Source organism: Camelus dromedarius, chromosome 2, assembly GCF_036321535.1.
Source record: "Camelus dromedarius isolate mCamDro1 chromosome 2, mCamDro1.pat, whole genome shotgun sequence".
Taxonomy (NCBI): Eukaryota; Metazoa; Chordata; class Mammalia; order Artiodactyla; family Camelidae; genus Camelus; species Camelus dromedarius.
The window spans coordinates 65,512,538-65,535,251 of record NC_087437.1 but is presented as its reverse complement, the minus strand read 5'-3'; the positions used below and the strand labels follow the sequence as shown (position 1 = coordinate 65,535,251).

At 32.6% G+C, this 22,714-nt stretch overlaps 1 protein-coding gene across 6 annotated transcripts in view; it reads left to right on the top strand.

Moving 5' to 3' along the window:
• STXBP5L (syntaxin binding protein 5L) overlaps positions 1-22,714 on the top strand; it is a 290,279-nt gene that overhangs the window by 128,087 nt on the left and 139,478 nt on the right. For all 6 annotated transcript variants that reach the window (XM_064494778.1, XM_031455025.2, XM_031455017.2 and 3 more), the window contains one exon: positions 20,481-20,559. In XM_064494778.1, coding sequence (XP_064350848.1) covers positions 20,481-20,559 — 79 coding nt within the window. The remainder of the gene's footprint in view (positions 1-20,480; positions 20,560-22,714) is intronic.

The window sequence follows — 22,714 nt, the reverse complement described above, 5'->3', positions numbered from 1 at the left end:
TAATACTATTTGTATTAGTTTCAGGTGTACAACATAGTGATGCAATATTTTTATAGATTATAGTCCATTTAAAGTTATAAAATAATATGTATATTTCTCTGTGCTGTACAATATTCCTTATTGCTTATTTATTTTATACATAATAGTTTGTATCTCTTAATCTCATACCCCTAATTTGCTCTTTCCCCCTTCCGTCTCCCTTTGGGAACTGCTAGTTTTTTCTCTATATCTGTGAGTCTGTTTCTGTTTTGTTACATACATTTGTTTGTTTTATTTTTCAGATTTTACGTAAGTACCAACATAGAATATTTGTCTTTCTTTGCCTTATTTAACTTAGCGTAATACTCTCTGGGTCCATCATGTTTTTGCAAATGGCAGAATTTCTTTTATATGGCTGAGTAATATTCTTTATTGATCCATCTATTCATGGGTATATACCATAAACATTTAAAAGAGAATACAGGCAGAGCACTATGATGTAAATTGCAGAAATTTTTTTTGGATCTATCTCTTAAGGCAAAATAAGTAAAAGCAAAAATAAACAAATGGGACCTAAAACTTAAAAGCTTTCTCACAGCAAAGGAAACCAATGACAAAATGAAGAGACAACCTACTGAATGGGAGAAAATATTTGCAAATGATAAGGGGTTACTATCCAAAATATATAAACAGCTCACACAACTCAATATCAAAAAAACCACAAAGTATCCAAATTTAAAAGGGCAGAAGACCTGAGCAGACATTTTTTTCCAAAGAAGACATACAGATGACCAACAAACACATTAAAAAATACTCAACATCACTAATCATCAGGGAAATGCAAATCAAAACCATAGTGAGGTATCACCTCACACCTGTCAAAATGGTATCATTGAAAAGTTTACAAATAACAAATATTGATGAGGAGTGGAGAAAAGGGAACTCTCCTACACTGTTGGTGGGATTGTAGATTGGTGTAGCAACTATGGAGGGTGTATGAAAGTTCCTTAAAAAACTAGAAATAGAGGGTGGGTAATAGCTCAGTAGCAGAGCGCATGCTTAGCAAGTATGAGATCCTAGGTTCTACCCCTAGTACCTTCACTGAAAAAAAGGAAAATAAAAACTAGAACTAGAAGTACCATTTGATCCAGCAATCCCACTCCTGGGTACATATCTAAAGAAAATGAAAACACTAATTCAAAAAGATACATGCACCTGAATATTCATAGTGACATTATTTACAGTAACCAAGTTATGGAAGCAACCTAAGTGCCTATCAACAGATGAATGATTAACGATGCTTTATTTAAAGATTTCCATTATGGAAAACTTGGAGACGTGTTTATTATACATCCCACTCAGGTTTAAGTATTTGTTTCTAGGATGGGTACCCTTACTTCCCCCTCAAAATATCCTGTGTCTTTTATTGGCAAGTATGTCACGTGATTTATTCCTAAGTTCCTATTTACTTCCTTTTATTCTTCTCAACAGTCAACTTCTTCACAAGTTCTGTTTTATTTGATTTAATATTTGATACTTTCACATATTTTACTATATCCATGTTTATCTATTTGGATTATTTTTTATAATTCTGTTTTCCTGTTGAAAGAGATGAAGTTTTGTTCACACGTTGTTGAAAACATCAGTATCTATGTTTCTTATAACATTTAGTTCAGATTAAAGTCCTGATACCTCACCGTGACATAGTTCTTGTGATTTTGACAGTACAGGTATCCCTTGTCATATCTATTTACCTTTCATTTTGTTCCTTTTTGTTTCGGCTATTTTTATTTTCTAAAATAAATTTTTTTCTCTACCATTTTAGTTGTACCTTAAAATTTTTAATATGTGATTTCATTAATAATACGGAATTTTCATTAATATTAGAGATTTTTTTAACTCCTATTTTAATTCTCTTTATACCTATGAATTTAGACATGTCTTTCCTAATTTCTAAAAATGTTTTTTGTTATAGCTTTTTAAATTATAGTCAGAGAATGTGGGATGATACTAGTTCTACAAAATTTACTGAGATTTGCTTTATTATTAGACATACACAATGAATTACCATGAAGTTCCAGGTATCCTTGAGAAGAATATACATTTCCTAACTGTTACACAAAGGTCAAACTTGAAATTGTTGTTTTTACTTTGTACTGTTTAAGTCTTTGCTAAGTTTTTGTTATTGCTTGATTTTTCAGTTCTGAGAGAAATAAGTTATCTATCTATTTATATATATATATATATATTTACTAATATCTAAGTAAATATCTATTATGATTTTTTTCTTGTAATTCTATTCATTTTTGTTTTTATAATTTAAAAATTAAACAGCTAAACATGGTTGATATTTTTCAGATCCTCTGTGATTTAACTCTGATGTTTGACTAGTAATCAATTTCTGAGAATGTGTATTAAAATTTCTTCATTATAGAGTTGTCTACTTTTCACTTTAATTCTGTCCTTTCTTGTTTCATATATTTTGATGCTTTATTATTAGGTAACCATCATGTCTCCTGTAGAAAGCATATAGTTGGGTCTTGCTTTTTTATTCGGTCATCTCATTTAGTTGGTATGCTTAGTCCATTAATATTAAATATAATTACTGATGAGATTAGCTTTAGGTATACTAGTTTATTATTTGCTTTCTGTTGGTTCTGTCTTTTTTTTGTGCCTTTTTTCTTTCCTTTTTGCCTCCTTTTGGATTATTTGATAGTTTTTATTATAATTATGTTTTAATTTACATATAGGCAATTTATCTTTACATAATCCTTTTTAATCAGTTGCTCTAGGAATTACAATATATTTCCTTAATTTTCCACATTCTATTAGAGTTAATTGTAACAATTTACATAAAATGTAGAAATTTCAGAGCCATATGTATATTTATCTACCTTTAGCCACTGTCCTTTATACAATAGTAATCATATTTACAACATCTAAATACAATGTTATAATTTTTGCTTTAAATAGTCTTAGTATTTTTTTATTGACGTATAGCTGATTTATAATATTTTGTTAGTTTCAGGTGTGAAACTGACATAGTGATTCAATTATTTTTCAGATTATATTATACTATTGGTTATTACAAGAAAATCCCTCTGCTATAAAGTCAATCCTTGTTGCTTTTCTATTGTATGTGTAGTAGTTTGTATCTGTTAACCCCATATTCTTAATTTGTTCGTCCCTGCCCCGCTGTCTTGTTTGGTAACCATAAGTTTGTTTTCTATGTCTATGAGTCTGTTTCTGTTCTGTATGTAGATTCATTTGTACTATCTTTTAGATTCCACATATAAGTGATATATAGTATTTGTCTTTCTCTGTCTGGCTTACTTCACTAAGTATAATGTTTGCTACAGAGTACAGGTCTTTTGCCTCCTTAGGTAGGTTTATTCCTAGGTATTTTATTATTTTTGATGCAATGGTAAATGGGACTATTTTCTTTCTCTTTCTGATGATTCATCATTAGTATGTAGAAATTTAACAGATATCTCTATGTTTATTTTGTATCTAGCAACTTTACCAAATTCATTGATGGGATCTATCAGTTTTCTTGTAGCAGCTTTAGGATTTTCTTTGTAGTATCATGTCATCTGCAAACAGTGACAGTTTTACTTCTTTTCGATTTGGATGTCTTTTATTTCTACTTCTTCCCTGATTGCTACGGCTAGGACTTCCAAAACTATGTTGAATAAAAGTGGTGAGTATGGGCATCCTTGTCTTGTTCCTGATCTTAGATAAAAATCCTTTCAGCTTTTTACTGTTGAGTATGATGTTAACTGTGAGTTTGTCATATATGGACTTTATTATGTTATGCCCACTTTCTGGAGAGTTTTAATCATAAATGGATGTTGAATTTTATCAAAAGCTTTTTCTGCATCTATTGAGATGATCATATGGTTTTTATTCTTCAGTTTGTTACTGTGGTGTGTCACTGATTGATTTGTGGATATTGACAAATTCTTTTTCCCTAAGATAAGTCCTACTTGATCATGGTGTATGATCCTTTTACTGTATTGTTGGATTTGGTTTCCTAGTATTTTGTTGAGGATTTTTGCATCTATGTTCATCAGTGATATTGGCTTGTACTTTTGTCTTTCTTTTTTTGGTGATATCTTTGTCTGGTTTTGGTATCAGGGCTATGGTGGCCTCATAGAATGAGTTTGGAAGTGTTCCTTCCTCTGCAATTTTTTGGAGTAGTTTCAGAAGGATAGATGTTAACTCTTTTCTGAATGTTTGATACAATTCACCTGTGAGGCCATCTGGTCCTGGACTGTTGTTTGTTGGGAGTTTTAAAACTAATGATTCAATTTCAGTACTAGTAATTGGTCTGTTCATATTTTCTTTTTCTTCTTGGTTCAGTCTTGGAGATTGTATGTTTCTAAGAATTTGTTCATTTCTTCTAGGTTGTCCATTTTATTGGTGTATAGTTTCTCATAGTAGTCTCTTATGATTCTGTGTATTTCTGATATCAGTTGTAACTTTTCCTTTTTCATTTCTGATGTTACTGAGTCCGTTCCTTTTCTTCTTGGTGAATGTGGCTAAAGGTTTATCAATTTTTTTTATCTTCTCAAAGAATCAGCTCTTCATTTCATTGATCTTTTGTTTTTTCAGTCTCTATTTTGTTTATTTCTGCTCTGATCTTTATGATTTCTTTCCTTCCACTAACTTTGGGTTTTGTTTGCCCTTTCTCTAGTTGCTTTAGGTGTAATGTTAGATTGTTAATATGATATTTTTCTTGTTTCCTGAGGTAATCTTGTATTCCTATAAACAAACTTCCCTCTTAGAGCTGCTTTTGCTGTATCCCTTAGGTTTTGGATTGTTGTGTTTTTGTTTTCATTTGTCTCTAGGTCTTTTTTTGATTTTCTCTTTGATTTCTTCAGTTATCCATTGGTTATTTAGCAGCATATTGCTTAGCCTCCTCTACATGTTTGTGTTTTTTTGTAATTTTTTCTTGTAGTTGATTTCTAGCCTCATGGCATTGTAGTTGGAAAAGATGCTTGATATGATTTCAATCTCTTTAATTTACCAAGTCTTGCTCTGTGGTCCAGCATATGATCTATCCTGGAGAACATTCCATGTGCAGTTGAAAAGAATGTATATTCTGCTCCTTTCAGATGGAATGCTCTATAAATATCAAGTTAAGTCCTTCTGGTCATTTAAGGCCTATGTCTCCTTATTGATTTTCTGTTTGGATGATCTGTCCATTGATGTAAGTGGGGTGTTAAAAGTCCCCCACTGTTATTGTGTTACTGTCAATTTCTCCTTTTATGTTTTTTAACATTTGCCTTATATATTAAGGTGCTCCTTTGTTGGGTGCACTCCTCTGTCTTTCAGCTCACTAGTCTGTTCTCACTAGTCTACTATTGATTCCTTATTGTGTATTTTTGTATCAGTTATTATACTCTTCAACTCTGGTTGTTCTTTATATTTTCTAACTCTGTAGAAAACTTCTCACTCTGTGCATCCATTCTCCTCCTGAGTTCTTTGATCATCTTTACAATTATTATTCTGAACTCTTTCATGGGTAGATTACCTATCTCCATGTCATTTAGTTCATCTTCTGTGGTTTTATGTTTTTCCTTTGTATGAAACATATTCCTCTGCCACCTCTTTTTGTCTAAATTGCTATTTGTATTTTTATGTATGTGGGAGATTAGTTGTGTTTCTCAACCTTGGGAAGTGACCCTCTGTAGGAGACATACCATGTGTCCCAGAAGTATACTCCTCTCATATCACACAAGGGCCAGGGGCCAGCTGGTCCCAGGGTAGTGTCTGGACTGCATTTGCAGACTCATTCCACAGGCTGTCAATTTGTAGTTTTCTTGCTTCTAGTGTCTGTCCCCTGGTGGGTGAGGCAGTTCTAGAGGTTGTGCAGGCTTCCTGGAGGGAGTGGCTGGTGCCTGCTCACTGGTGAATGGAGCTGAATCTTGGCTCTCTGGTGGGCAGGGATGTGTCTAGAGGTGGCTGTGGACTCAGTAAGTCCTTAGGCAGCCTGTTTACTGATGGGTGGGACTGTGTCCTTGCCCATTTAGTTATTTGGCCTGAAATGTCCTAACACTGGAGCCTATAGGCTGTTGGGTGGGGCCCGGTCTTGGCACTAATTACCCAAGAATCAGCCATTAGGAGAGCTCATGCAAATGAGTGATCTCCAATATTTCTATCACTATCATCTGTGTCCCCAAGGTGATTCACAGCTGTCTCCTATGTCCCCAGGAGACCCTTCAAGACCGAGGTAGGTCTGGCCCAGGCTCCTATCGAATTCCTGCTTCTGCCCTTGGTCCTGGTGTGCATAAGATTCTGTGTGCACGCTTTAAGGGTGAAGCCTCTATTTCCCCCAATCCTTTGGAGTTCCTTCAATCAAGCCCCACTGGCCTTCAAAGCCAAATACGCTTTGAAGGGGCCTCCTCTTCCCAGTGCTGGACCTCTGGGGTGGGGAGCCTGATGTGGGAGTCAGAACTCTCACTCCTGTGAGATTACCTCTGTAATTTAATTATTCTCATTTGTGGGTCACCTACTCAGGGTGTATGGGATTTGACTATATCATGCGTGTGCTCCTCCAACCCACTTGTGATTCTATCTTTATGTCTTTAGTTGTAGAAGATCTTTTCTAGTAGGTTCCACTCTTTACTGATGGTTTTTCTGCAGCTAATTGTGATTATTGTATGCTCATCAGAGGAGATGAGCTCAAGGTCCTTCTACTCTGCCAGCTTAGTTGCTCTCCTTTGCTTTCATGCTCAAAGGGTGTTTTTGCTGGGTATATATTTCTGAGTTAACTCTTTGAATGTATATATTTTTAAGGTGCTGAACACTTAAAAGATGTTGTTCTACTGTCTTCTGGTTTACATAGTTTCTGAATGAGAAGTGTGTGGTATTTTGATTTTTGGTACTTCTGTATATAATGTGTCATTTTTGTCTGGCTAATTTCAGAAGGTTTTTATACCTTTTATTTTCAGCAATTTGTCCATGATATAACTAGACTTGTTTTTTTCAATTTTATTCCATTTAGGGTTCTACCGAACTATGGACCTTCTAGAATTTAGAAATTTATATCTTTCACAAAATTTGGGAAATTTTCAGCCTTTTATTTTTTGTATTTTTCTGTTCCATTCTCTCTTTCCTTTCCTTCTGGTACACCGGTTACCTGTCTGGTAAAATTTTTGATGTTCTCCCACATTTCTCTGAGCCTCTGTATTTTTTGTCAGTCAATTTTTTTCTCTTTTCCTCTGTAATCTTTATTCAGCTATTAAGCCCATAAGTTAATATTTCAGATTTTTTCACTTGCTACTTTTTAATATTTTCTATTTCTCTGCTGAGATTTCTTCTTTTCATTATTTTCCTTTTTTTCTTTAAATATTGAGCTTAGTTATAATAACTGCTTTAAATATTTGATAATATCAATATCTGCTTCACTTTTTCTTTTAATCTTTTGTTGTTGTTAGTTTTGTTGTTTGTTTGTTGGTTGGTTTATTTATTTATTTATAGGGAGGTACTGGGGATTGAACCCAGGACCTTGTGCATGCTAGGCACACACTCTAACCCTAAGCTATACCCTCCCCCCTTATCTGCTTCACTTTTAAGTTGGCCTCTGTTCATAATAATGGCCCATGTTTTCCTCCTTCTTCATATGTCCTATAATTCAGACTGTATTGTGCATACTGTGGGTGTTATGTTGTATATACTATATAATATACTTTTGTTGCCACCCCCTCCCTAGCCTAAAATGTCTCCTAAAATGAGAAATCCTACCTAAATTCATTATTTTTTACAATTCAAAAATTCTTGTACTATAGAAGTAGGCTTTGTCTGAAACTTGGGTTATTGGACAATGATAAGAGTGAGGATCTCTACAGCCAGTGAGGTTAGATTAGTATCTGTTTCACTTGAGATTAGCATTGTGATGACATTGCCCTTGTAGCTGGTTTTCACTGGTGCTACAGTCATTGATTTTCTTTCACAATAAATGGTAATGGTTCAAGTATCTATTCTTCAGTCACAATGCTCTCAGCTAAATGTATACATGAACACATATCTACACAAACCATCTTAATAGTGACATTGTTGCTTACAAACAGGACAGAGGTGTCAAGAAATATCACTGATATTTGACATTTTCCTAAAAATACTATCAGGTGTAATTATACTTGAAAAAGAAAGAAGATACTTAAGAGTTTAGAAAGAGAGTTCAAAATCACAATTACTTTTTGATAATATAGTTGTACATCTGAAAAATAAAAACTTAATAGGAATACTATTGAGTATAACATGAGAATTTTGTATATAAAACAATACAGTGGATGAATAGAACTATTTTAATTGACAGCCACCTACAGAAATATTTGGGAACAAATCTTAAAATAATAATGAGGCATTATTTCTACTAAAGGACACAAAAGAAAACTTGAATAAATAAAAGAATACTCCATGCATGCATAGATAGATTCAATATTATAAAGATGTTTTGCTCCCCACATATTAATGCAAAATTTAGTTTGTTGCAAAGAAAAATAATAGCAGGATTTTTAAAAATTAGATGAGTTTATATGTAGCAAAAATAAATATAAAAATAAGAAAATTATTTAAATAAGAAGTAATGGTCAATTATAGGCAGTTTGGAAGGTTAGTGCCCTATACGGTTCTTACTGTAATAAGTACAATTCTGAATACATAAATATATATTTAAATTTTTAAAAATTTCATCTAGTTAACAAGCATAAAAAATAGAGTAAACTTTAAGGATCTCAAAAGACATTGTTAAACTAGAAACCCTGAGAGATAAATGGTAGAGATTTTGTTCTGAGGTTTTCTGCTACACTTTGGAGAAAAACTTAAAAAAAATATTGACTTACTGAGATATAATTCACAATTTACTGATTTAATGTGTATAGTTCATTGGTTTTTAGTATGTTCAACGTTGTGTAAGCATCAGCAAAATCTAATTTTAGAAAGTTTGTCACCCCAAAAGAAATCCCATAGCCATTAGCAGTCATTCTATTCCTACTCCTCCATCCTTAGGCAACCACTGAATTCCTTCTGTTCCTGTAGGTTTGCCTACTCTGGACATTTCCTATAAATGTACTTGCACTATATGTGGTCTTTCATAACTGGCTTCTGTCACTTAGCATAATGTTTTCAAGGTTTATCCATGTTATATCATATTTAAATATTTTATTCATTTTCATTGGTGAATAATATTTCATTGTATAATTATATCACTTATATTTATTCATTCATCATTTGGTGAGCACTTGTATTGTTTCGACATTTTGACTATTCTGAATAATTCTGTTATAAATGTGTATGTGCAAATTTTCATGTGGATGTATATTTTCATTTCTCTTGGGTATATACCCAAGGATGAAATTGCTGGGTCTTATGATCACTTTATATTTAATACTTAATGGAACTGCCAAATTGTATTCCAAAGAGTCCTCATGCTTTTATACTCCCACCAACAAAGTATTGGTTTCCGATTTCTCCATATCTTTATCAACCCTTGTTAAAATCTATCTACTTGATTATAGCCATCCTGGTATGGATGCAGTCATATCTCACTGTGGTTTTGATTGGCGTTTCCCTAATGACTAAAGGTGTTGAGTCTGTGTGTGTGCTTATAGCCCATTTTTGTGTATTCTTTGGAGAAATTCAGTTGTTTTTCCTATTTACATTTGAGGGTTTTCTTTTTAAATACGGAATTCTAACAGTTCACTATATATTCTGGATATGCATCTCTTATTAGATATATGATTTGAAAATATTTTCACCCAGAATGTTGTTTTTTCACTTTCTTAATGGTGTCCTTTTAAACATGAAATTTTTAATTTTGATAAAGCTCAGTTCACCTGTTTTTGGTTTTATTATTTGTGCTTTTATTGTAGTATCCAAGAAATAATTGCCTAACTCAAAATCACAAAAATTTATTCTCATGTTTTCCTCTGACAATTTATAATTTTAGCTCTTATATTTAGGTCTATGATTCATTTTGAGTTAGTTTTTATGTATGGTGTAAGGAAGGGGTTTGGCTTCATTCTTTTGCATGAGAATATTCTATTGTCCCAGCACCATTTGTTGAAAAGATTATTTACCCATTGAATTATGTTGGCACCATTACTGAAAATTAATTTACCAAAAACAGTAAGAGTTTATTTTTGTATTTTCAATCCCATTCCATTAATATTTATGCCAGCACCACAGTGTCTTGATTACTGTAGATTTTGGTAGGTTTTGGAATAAGCAAATGTGAGTACTCCAACTTCAACTTTTCTTCTGACAGCTCCACGGGGTGTGATAGAGGGGAGTCGATAAAATCTAGAGGCCTACTTGAGGTGGATAATCTAATAGGAAACTTGTGTAAAGCCTATACTGAAAGTGGTTGTGCAGTCAGTGCAGTTAGTTAACTAGAAGTGAGTTCTACCTTTCAAAAATGCACAAAAGTAAAACTCGATTGCCTACATCAAAACTAGGGCTTAATAGGAGGGGGAAAAGCAACCTGAGAACTGCTAACCAGAAAACTGCCTTTAAAGTGCTAGTGTGTGCTGCAAATTTACATTACCTGTCCTAAGAAGGAGATTTTAATTTTGTTAATTTATTCAACTTTAGAATTTTTATGCTGTAAAAAACCTTTGATCATTCTATAAATCATCTCTGTACCTAATAATGCTTGTTGTCTTAAATCATTTTGTCTGAAAATAAAAATGGCTATACTAGTTTTCCTTTGGACAATATTTGCCTGATACATATAGTTTTAAGGACAATTTTTAGAGCAAAATTGAGGAAATAGAAATATTTCCTATAAAACCTCCCGCCCCCAACACATCAATACTCTCTTCCATTATTACCATCCCGCATGAAAGTGGTACATTTATTATATTCTGATGAACCTACATTTATACATCATAATCACCCAAAGTCCAAAGTTTACCTTCGGTTTCACTTTTGATATTGTATATTCTATAGGTTTGGACAAATGTATAATGACATATATCCATTATCCTAGTATCATACAAAGTACTTTTCATGCCCTCAAAATCCTCATGCTCTGCCTATTCACCTCTCCCCTACCTCCATCACCTACAACCCCTGACATTTTACTTTCTCCATATTTTTGCCTTTTCCAGAATGTCATATGGTTGGAATCATACAGTATGTATCCTTTTCAGATTGTCTTCTTTCACTTACTAATACACATTTAAGGTTTCTGCATGTCTTTTGTGGCTTGATGGCTCATTCTTTTTAATGCTGAATATTATTTCATTATCTAGTTGTACCGTCATTTATTTATCCATTCCCCTACTGAAGGACATCTTAGTTGCCTCTAAGTCTTGGCAATTTTGAATAAAGATGCTGTAAACATTCATATGCACATTTTTGTTGGACATACATTTTCAGCTCCTTAGGGAAAATACCAAGGAGTGCAATTGCTGGATCCTATGTTAAGAGTATGTTTAGTTTTGTAGGAAATTGCCAAATTGTCCAGTCTTCCAAAGTAGTGTACCATTTTGCATTCCCACAAGCAGTGAAAGAGTTCCTGTTGCTGCACATACTTCCCAGCATTTTATATTGTCAGTATTCCAGATTTTGGCCATACTATTAAGTGTGTCATGGTATCTCATTTTTGTTTTAATTTGCATTTCCCTTATAACATATGATAGGGAGCATCTTTTCATATGCTTGTTTGCTATCTGTATATGTTCTTTGGTGAGGTGTCTATTAAGATCCTTGGCTTATTTTTATTGGGTTGTTTGTTTTTCCTATTGTTGAGTTTTAAGAGTTCTTTGTAAATTTTGGATAATAAGTGCTAATCATCTGTGTCTTTAGCAAATATTTTTCCCAGTCTGTGGCTTGTCTGTAATTCTCTTGTCTTCCATAGAGCAGTTTTTAATTTTAATGAACTCCCACTTACCATTATTTTTTTCATGGATTATGTCTTTGCTGTTGTATCTAAAAAGTCATTGCCATATCAAAAGTCAGCTAGGTTTTTTCCTATGTTATCTTCTAGGAGTTATGTAGTTTGTGATTACACAAATTGTTCTGTGATCCATTTTGAGTTAATTTTTGTGAAAGATGTAAAGTCTGTGTCTAGATTCTTTTTTTTTTTTTTTCTTGTAGGTGTCTAGCTGTTCCAGCATCATTTGTTGAAAAGATTATCTTTGCTCCATTGTATTGCTTTGGCTCCTTTGTCAAAGATCACTTGGCTTTATTTATGAAGGTCTCTTTCTGGGATCTCTGTTCTACTACAGTCATCTCTTTGTCTATCTTTCCTTGCATTGTTTTGATTATTGTAGCTTTATAGTAAGTCTTGAAGTCCCAGTAGTTTCAGTTCTCCCACTTTGTTCTTCAATATTGTGTTGGCTGTACTAGATCTTTTGCTTTTCCATATAAAATGTAAAATCAGTTTGTTGGAATCCACAAAACAACATGCTGGGAATTCAATTGGGATTGCATTGAATCTTAGACCAAGATGGGAAAAACTGACATCTTGACAGTATTGAGTCTTCCTATCCATGAACATGAAATGTCTCTCCATTTATTTAGTTCTTTGATTTCATTCATCAGAGTTTTTTAGTTTTACTCATATAGATCTTGTACTTTTTTGGTAGACTGTTAGACTTATACCTAAGTATTTCAGTTTTTGGATGCTAATATAAATGGCATCGTGTTTTTTACCCTCCTCCAGCACATTTTGTGTTTTTGATGTTATATTTTACATCTTAATGCTTATCCTTTAGCTTTTTTTTTGTAATTATAATTGATTTTACAACATTTGTTTTTTAATCTTTGTACTAGCTTATTTAAGTAGTTGATCCACAGCCTTTACTATATATTCATCTTTACCATTGGAATTTTTCCATTCCTGTAAATTCTTTTTTTTTTTTAACATTTTTTATTGAGTTATAATCACTTTACAATATTGTGTCAAATTCCAGTATAGAGCACAATTTTTCAGTTACACACGAACATATATATATATACACACACAATGTCACATTTTTTTCTCTGTGAGCTACCATAAATTTCTGTAAATTCTTGTTGTTGTTGCTGTTTCTTCTGACTTAGGGAAGACCCTGTATCTTTTAGGGTCAGTTTAGTATTGGTGAACCCTTTTAGTTTTTGTTTGCCTGAGAAGTTCTTTAACTCTTCTCCAATTCTCAATGATAATCTTGTGAGGTAGAGTATCCTAGTTGGTAGGTTTTTTCCCTTTTAGCATTTTAAATATATCATGCACCTCCTTTCTGACCTAAAAAGTTTCTGTAGAAAAATCAGCTGATAGCCTTATGGGAGTTCCCTTTTATGTGACCCTGTTTTTTTCTTGCTGTATTTAGAATTCTTTCTTTATCTTTAACTTTTACCATTTTAATTATGCCATCTCTTGGTGTAGGTCTGTTTGGGTAAATCTTGTTTGAGACTCTCTGTGCTTCTCTGGATATCTGTTTCCTTCTTGTTTGAGACTCTCTGTGCTTCTCTGGATATCTGTTTCCTTCTTCAAGTTTGAGAAGTTTTTAGTCATAACTTCATCAAATACATTTTGGACCCCTTTCTCTTTTCTCATTCTGGGACCCCTATAATGAATGTTAGTATGCTTGATGTTGTCTTAGAAGTATCTCAAACTGTTTTAATTTTTTAAATTTGTTTTTCTTTTTCCTTTTACAGTCAAGTGCTTTCCATTATTTTGTCTTCCAGATCATTTTTTAATATATATATATATTTAACATTTTTTATTGATTTATAATCATTTTACAATGTTGTGTCAAATTCCAGTGTAGAGCACAATTTTTCAATTATACATGAACATATATATATTCATTGTCACATTCCTTTCTCTGTGAGCTACTGTAAGATCTTGTATATATTTCCCTGTGCTATACAGTATAATCTTGTTTATCTATTCTACAATTTTGAAATCCCAGTCTATCTCTTCCCACCCCCCACCCCCTTGGCAACCACAAATCTGTATTCTGTGTCTATGAGTCTATTTCTGTTCTGTATGCTTTGTTTGTTTTGTTTTGTTTAGATTCCAGATCACTTATGCATTCTTCTGTTAATTCCTTCTCATGAATTTTTCATTTCAGATATTTTTTTATTTAGCTCTGTCTGATTCTTTTTTATATTTTTCCAGTTCTTTCATCTCTTTTGTCCCCTGGTTCATTTAGCATTATAACTAATACTTTGAACTCTTTAGCTGATAAATTATTTGTCTCTGTTTCATCAGTTTTTTCTTTTTTTAGAGGTTTTTTTTCCTTCTTCTTTTGCTTGAAACAAATTTGTCTGTCTTCTCATTATGCTCCACTTTGTCCATCTCTATGAAATTAAGTGAAACAATTATCTATCTTGGTCTTGAAGGGGTGTCCGTGTGTGAGAGTATTCCCATAGTGTCTGTGTGTGCCCAGTGGCTTTATTAGGAGAACTGAATCTGAAAGAAGCATGAGTTACTTCTTCCTCCAGGGTGTGTTTGCAGCTAACATTTTGGTAGGAAGTGGGGCTAGAGATGGAGGGTTTAGAACCAGGGCCAGGTGTGATCCAATGCTTCTTCTATGTTCAGTATTTTACATTGCCCTACTGGGGCCAGAGGTGGGTCCCCCATATGCTAAAGCAGAAATCCTAATGGTCAGCTCCAAGCTGGATCCATTCCTTCTAAGTGTTTCACTCTTCCCCCTCACAGCATTGGCACCTTTGCCTCAGAGGTGAGCAGTTCTGGAGCAGGAGGGGCCAGAATGGGTGCTTGGTGTGAGCCAGGGCATGGGCTGGGTCAGTCACAGCATATCAGTCAGAATTCCAGACTAGTCCTAATCTGCCACCTCCATGAATGCCTGGAATGGCTGCCCTCACCCTGTTCAGACACAGTGCCAAGTCTGATCCAGCTCTGTTCCCCCATGACTGTGCATTCTCTTTGGCAATGGCAGCTTTAACCTTGGTGAGGCGCTGTGCCAGAGCAAGAGGAGCTGGAGCACACTCTTGGCGTGGGTTGGGGCTTGTGCTGGGGTGGTCCCAGGCAACCAGTGAGAGCTTGAGATATCTCCTGTTCCACCATTCTCTGAGAACCTGCAATAGCAGCCCCTGCCCTGTTCAGATTCAGTGCCAGGTCTAGCTGGTTCCTTCCTCACAACTGCACACTCTCATAGGCAGTTGCAGCCTTCACCCTAGTAGGAAGCTACACCAAAGCTAGCATGGTCAGGATAGGCACTTGGGTGGTCCCAGGAAATTAGCTAAATCCTAAGCAGTTTCTTTTTTTTTTTTCTTTTAAATGTTAAAAATTCAAGTATAGTTGATTTATAATGTTCTGTTAATTTCAGGTGTACAGCATAACGATTCAGTTATTCTTTTTGCAGAATTTTAACCTATTTTAACCTATAATGTTCCATTATAGGTTATTACAAGATATTGAATATAATCTCCTGTGTTATATAGTAAATTCTTGTTGCTTATCTATTTTATGTATAGTAGTTTGTATCTGTTAATCCCATACTCCTAATTGGTCAGTCTTCCCCCACTACCCTTTGGTAACTGTAAGTTTATTTTCTGTATCTGATTCTGTTTCTATTTTGTATATACATTTATTTGTATTATTTTTTAGATTCCACATATAAATGATATTGTATAATATTTATATTTCTGTCTGACTTATCTCACTGAGCATAGTATTCTCTAGGTTCATCCATGTTGCTGCAAATGGCAATATTTCATTTTTTTAACTGCAGTTTCAATCTACTTCCTCCACCTTGTTCCTAGGAGTAAGCAAGTGTGTGCATGCTCTTCACAAATAGAGTCAAGGTTTCTTAAAGCCCTCCTATTGTCCGCTGGTTTTCAAACCAGCTAAGGGGACTCGTCTTCTCAGGGTTGAGTCCCAGAGGTGGAATGCTCAGTATGTGGTTCAGACCTCTCACTCTCCAGAGAGGATCTACTGTGCAACCCCCTCATCTCCCGTGTCACCTCTCAGGACACAGGTCTCAACCTGATCATTACTCTTCCCTTCTTATCTGACTCTGTGTGAATATTTCTTTATAGCTTTGGTTGTACAGAGTCTTTCTGTTAGTCTCCAATTTTTTTTTTTTTTTTTAGTGAGAGTCGCTCCATGTATGGATAAATTTTTGATGTGTTTGTTGGGGGAGATGAGCTCAGTGTCCTCCTCCTCGAAGGTATTGTTAAAGTAACAAAAGAAAATCTTCAGTGGATCTAATCAATACAGAAGAAGGAAAATATGAAATAAATTACATAGGAAAAAATAACCTTTGAAATGGCAAAATTTTTAAACTCATACAAGTATATTTTTTACAGCTCTCTGCAAATAATAGAGTTAATAACATGGGTGAAATGATTTCAAGGAAAATTCAATTTACCAAAACTAACTCCTATAGTATAGAAATCATAAACAAACCAATTTCCACTGAAAAATAAAGTTATCAAATAACTAGCCAATGCTAAAACACGAGGCCCATGTGATTTTAGAGACTTTACTAAATGATCAGACTAGGTAATCCTGATGATATAGAATTTGCTATTGTATATTGCTCCAGAAAATAGAAAAGGAAAAAGAAAACCATTTCTTTATTGCTTTTGATCATAGAAGGAAAGTTTTTCTTCTTTCACCAGTAAGTATGATGATGGTAAGCTCTGGATTTTTCATTCATAGTCTTATCAGGTTAGGGAAGTCTTTTTTTTCTTTGTTGAGGTTTTTGTGTAATCACTTAAAAGAGTGTTGGACTTTCAGTTGCTTTTTCTGTCTATTGAGATAATTGTGTAGTTTTTTTTTTATTGCATTAATATGTTGTATTACATTAACTGGTTTTCCTGATGATAACCATATTTCCATCTTTTAGAAAAATTTCTTTCTTTTTCTTTTTTCTTTTTTCTTTTTTTTTTTTTTGCTGTTCTTTTATTCTTTGTCTTAAGGTGGATGGTTAGGTTATTGATTTGATAAAATTTTTTTTAACACAGCTGTTCATAAGTGTAAATTTCCCTCTCTGCACTGCTTAGGCTTCATCTCAGAAGTTTTGGTGTATTTTATCACACATTCTTCTCAAAGTATATTTGTTTTTTTCTTTGACCCATTTGTTATTTAGTCAGGTATTATTAACATAGTCACTGCAGCTTTCTTATGCTTGCCTGTTACATAATATATACTTTTCCATTGTTTTACTTTCAACATATTAGTCTCTTTAAATTTGAATTGTGTCTCCTTTAGACAGTTTATAGTTTGATACTGTTTTTTTAAATCCAATCAGGCTGTATCTGCCTTTTGATTGGATTGTTTAATCCACTGACATTTAATGGTATTATTGGTATTGTTGGACTGATGTCTGCTATTTTTATTTTTGTTTTCTATGTATTTCCTGTCTTTTTTGTTTATTCTCCTTTACTGCTTTTTTTGGCATTAAGTGAATATTTTTAGTATAAAATTTTAATTTCTATAATGAACTTTTTTTTTTTTTTACTATTTTTGAATTATTTTCTTAGTGAATGCTCGACTTACCAAATAGAACTTAATTTATTTGAATCTACTTCAGATTTATACTAAAATAAATATATTCCTAGATAGATGGAATTCCCCTTTGACTCTTTTTGTTCTATTATTATTATACATGTTATATGTGTTACAAAATGAACAATACATTGTTATAATCATTACTTTATATATTTGTATATCTTTAAAGAAGTTGACAAGAGAAAGATTGTGTATATGTACATATATAATATATATAATTTGTTACATTAGTCTTTTTACTTCTTATTTGTGGTTCTCTTCATTTGTTCTTGTAGATTCAGATTACCATTTGATATCATTTCCTTCATCCAGTGTAGTTTGTTCTCATACACCTTTTTTGGGTTGTTATTTTCAAATCTATTATATATCCAATATTATAATTATATATGTATTATTTTTTACATTGCTTCTTAAATCGGTTAGGAGAAGATTGGAGAGAAAACATGCAATTATACTGTCTTTTATAATTATTTACATAACTACTTTTACTCATAATCTTTTTTTGTGTGTGTGTGTGAATTCATATTACTCTGTTTCAGCCTGAAGAACTTCTTTAGTGTTTTTTTGTAAGAGCTTTGCTAGCAACACATTCTCTCATGTTTTTGTTATCTGGAAATATCGTTATTTCACCTTCATTGTTGAAAGATGACCTTGATGAACATAAGATTCTTTGTTGACAGTTTTTTGTTTTTTTTCCTTCCAGTACTTTAAATTTGTCATTCTACTGCCTTTTGGCTCCATTGTTTCTGATAAGAAAGTCAGCTATTAATCTTATTGGGACTCCCTTGTATGCAGTGAGTCATTTTTATCTTGCTCTTTTCAAGATTTTCTTTTTTGCTTTCACCATTTTTACTGTGATGTGTCTGGGAGTAGATTTCTTTGATTTTATCCTACATAGTTTATTGAGGTTCTTATATGTGTAGATAATACTTTTTAAAAAATTTAGAAAATTTCAACCAATATTTCTGTGAGTGTTTTTCTGCTCATTCCACTCTTCTTCTTCTAGTACTCCCATAATGCATATGTTAGTGTGATTAATAATCCCACATTTCTTTGAGACTTCATTTTTCTTTATACTTTTTTTCTCCTTGTTTTTCCTGGCCAGTTGCAATTATCTTCTACTTGTTTTCCATCATCAGTATCTTACTTTCTCAAAATTTTATTAAATAAATCCGTATTAGTATTTCTGAGACTGCTTTCTGCATATTAATTCCCAACTTGAAAGCTTCCATTGACTCTCCATTGTTTGTACTGCAAATTAGTTTTATAGATTGCCGTCGTATGGCTCCTTTGTACCTTGTCAAATTCTTTTCACTCTTCTTCTACATTAATCTTTTAATCTACCCAAAATAGCTATTCATTATTCCCTCAACAACTAGGCACATTCTGCCTTCATGCCTTTTCTTTTGCTTTCCTACCCAAATTTTATCTTTTACTGCTCAATCTAGCTTCCAGGAAGTCTTTTGTAAAAATCTAGAAAGTCCTCCGTTATAAAATGAATATAATCAAAGCAGAAAGCCTTCACCCAAAAATTAATTATTGGAGTTAGAAACTGAAGTAAAACATTAATTAAACAACTCTTCTTTTCTGCTGAAATCAGTGCTTGATATTGATGTGTATTGATAGAAAAATATAGTTGGTTCCATGTATATAAACAACTGCAGATTTACTGTTTTGGTCGGCTAATGGTTTAACAATTATTAGAGGACCATTGGATGGAAAAAAACATCAACTGAGAAGAATGAGTCTCTTTGCTGGCTCTGTTACTTTTTTCAGTTCTCTCTTTTCCACTCATTACCAAAATTAGTAATCACCAACCAGCTGTTCTCGACCTCTTAGAATACTGCTCAGAGTCCTTGAGCTGAAGTTGTCTCTTTGTAATGATCACTGATCTATATTTAATGTCAGCAATTCTTTTTCATATATAATACAGATACTTTTTAATCTTTTTTTACAACGTGAATGATAATGACCAATATTTTATTATTGGTTGCTTTTTAGTTGACATAGGGTAAAAGAAAGAGAAGGCAATGTCAGAAAGTATGCCATGGAACAAATAAGGTATACTGTATGCTGACAGTTGTTTAAACAAATTGGATAAAACTATCCTGACATCCTAGTTGGATTTGGCTTTGCCGTTCTGAAGCTATTCTGAAATTTTAAATTTATATGCATGTAAACATCACTCTACACAATAGGTTTCTACTATTAATAACTGTGGCAATACAAGAATAAATATGATATTTCTTAAATTAAAGAACAAATATATCTCAAAAAACAGGTGAATTTTATCAAGATGAGACAGAATTATAAGCAAAAACATAAATAAAAGACAATTGTCATAGGCAGAAGTGGCTTTATTTACCTTTTCTACTCTTTTTGACCTTTTATTCAAAACCTTAATGGAGTCTAAACAATGTACTCCTTCCCCTATAAGAAGTTATTATATTTGTTTAATGCAAGTAGGGTAGATCATTAAACTTTTTTAAAATCTTGGAATGTACCATCTGTGTTCATTGTCTAATAGACTTTCCTTTAAATGAATTCGATGAAAGTGCAATGATTTTGATAGTCTATCATAAGCTTTAAATGGCAAGTCTTTCTGCATATGAAAGAGACTTGCTTGTTTTATGAATAAAATTTTAAGCCTAGTATGGATTTTCATAATATAACTTATTATGCAGATAAGTATGTATATATGTATCTTCAACTCTGAAGTTGTTTATCTTGAAACTTAAATAATTAAAATAACTTTATATGATACTAGCTTTATACATAAGAATGTGAAGCAATACAAATTGGAAAAGTTTTAAAATAACTTTATTGATAGTCAATTGTTAGAACTCAACAAGTTATTCCTAAATTTAACAAAATGTTAACAAAAATGTTAGGATGCATAGACATGTTTATCCAGTTCACATTTTTAAAATTACATTAAAAAATTCCTTTAGTCAAGCTTTTAAAATTCTCATGGGTAAGTGAATTTAAAACAGATTTAATAAAATCCTTGTTCTTTCTTTAGGAAAAAGTCAAAGAGAAGGAAGAAAATCTGAATCTTGCAAACCAATTCTTAAAGTAGAATACAAGACCTGTAGAAACAGGTATGCATTTTTATTTTGAGGGATATGGGAAAATAGGTAAGAAATAGAGATAAGAAAGGCAGATAACTTTTAATGTTTATGTATTGTTTAAAATTTTATGTAATTACAAGTATATTAACGGGCTGAATCTTCTTCACTGATAATAGAGTTCTTATTGTTCAATAGGTGTGTCTATGATGTCAATATTATTAATATTGTAAATGGTAACTCTTAAATATGTTCAAATTCCTATGAATATTCAAATGAGTATTATATACATTAATTTTAACAATGTAGGACTTTTTTGGCCATGCAATTACAAGTAGCAATCATTCAACATTATTAAGTAGTAAAAGCTATGTATGTACTGGTATTACACATGAATTAAATATATAACCAAGTCTCTATACTTGAGGATCTTACATTCTGAATCTTGGAAGATTATAGTTAGTTGGAAGGATAAACATTTATATGTACTGGCATAGTAAAATCATGAAAAATTTTAAGAAATAGAAAATTAAATAAAATGATATTTAATAAAATTTATCTTGTCTATATAGCAGCCACATCCTATACATCAACAATATTCTTTATACTTGCAATAATTATTAGTGGCATATTCTCGTCCAGAATTACCGTAATTACAAATCTTGCCTAAACCTGAGTTTTATTTTAACTCTAAACTGTATAATTCTGTTACTTATATCCTCACACTAGAATGTTTTCTTCTCTACATAGGTACATTTAATGTTTGTTTATAGCTGCTCTTCTAAAGGTATGATAGATAGACAGATCAATACCTCTTTAGCCTAGCCTAATGCATAATTAGTGAAAATGACTATGGTTTTATTACTATTGTCAGTAAACTATTAAAACATTTAAAATGTAATCATTATGGACGAAAATATTTCACAAATACATTCATTTCCTTCTTAAAAAGGTGTTTTATAACTTGAACTTTGCTTGAGTCTTCAGGTTCAATATTACTTACATCAGTTGTTATATAACATTGTACTTCAAGGACTATTGAAGCATTGAGCTTTATATAAACCCTGCCTAGTTGCTTGTGGCTTTTTTTTTTCTTTTTCACTTATGTATTTATTTTTGAAAGTTTTTCTCTGTCCTTCAGTTTTGGGCTGTCAGGACTTCTAATTTCCATTGTATTATCCCCTAGTATCTAGTCTTTTGTTTTCTGCTAACTAAGAAATTTGAAACCCAAGTTTGTAAAATGGAAATAAATAGGTTCATGTGAAGGCGTGAGAAGTTTCTCCATAAAATACATGATCCATGGACTTTATGGCATCTATTTTGTTATATATAAATGTATTTCTATGAGGTGCCCAACAATATCCAGCTTAATTCAATTAAAATAATATGTATTATGTTATTACTATGTAACATGCATTGTACATTTTGTTTGACATACTAAAATAGAAAATACTGTCTGTTATGGTCTAGTAGCAGAAGTAAGCCCATAAACTAGTGGTTTCTATACAACATCTGAGGTGCTTTTACAGAGACATGCTATGAGAGCACAGCAAAAGGGCACCTTACTCTGCCTAAAGGGAGCAGGGAGGAGAATAGTGAAGAGAGAAATCATTGAAATTCTTCTTGGGGAAGGAGATGCCTGAGATGGGACTTAAGGAATGGATGATAGAATGGTGCCAGGTGGAGGGAGGAAAGGGTGAACATGAAGAGAAGGTACTTCTGAAATCAGGAATTCAAGGCAAGGCAGTGTAAAGTAACGAGTAAAATCACTGGTTATTAGAGTAAGACAGCTGTGTGACCTCGAAAATTTTTACTAACTCTTTTAAAATTTACTTTTATCATCAACAATATCTGTTTCATTGTAATGTTTGTGGGGATTAAATTAAATTATGCATAAAGTTTATAACATCATAAATTTGATGAGTGGCACATAGTGGATTTCTTAATAAAAAGAAGTTATTGTTATTGTCATCGTCAAAGCCATGATATTTCACATCATTAAAAATTATTAACTGATCTTAAATTGATTTGTTCTAGTAATTGGTAATTCAACTTTATGTAGAAGTAATTCTTCAGTTTTCTAATGTGAAATAAATATATTATTAATCATAATTACTATCATCCCACTTACTGTGCACTATAGTACATAGTGTCAATTTGTTGTGATTACTACTATATTAGAAAAGAC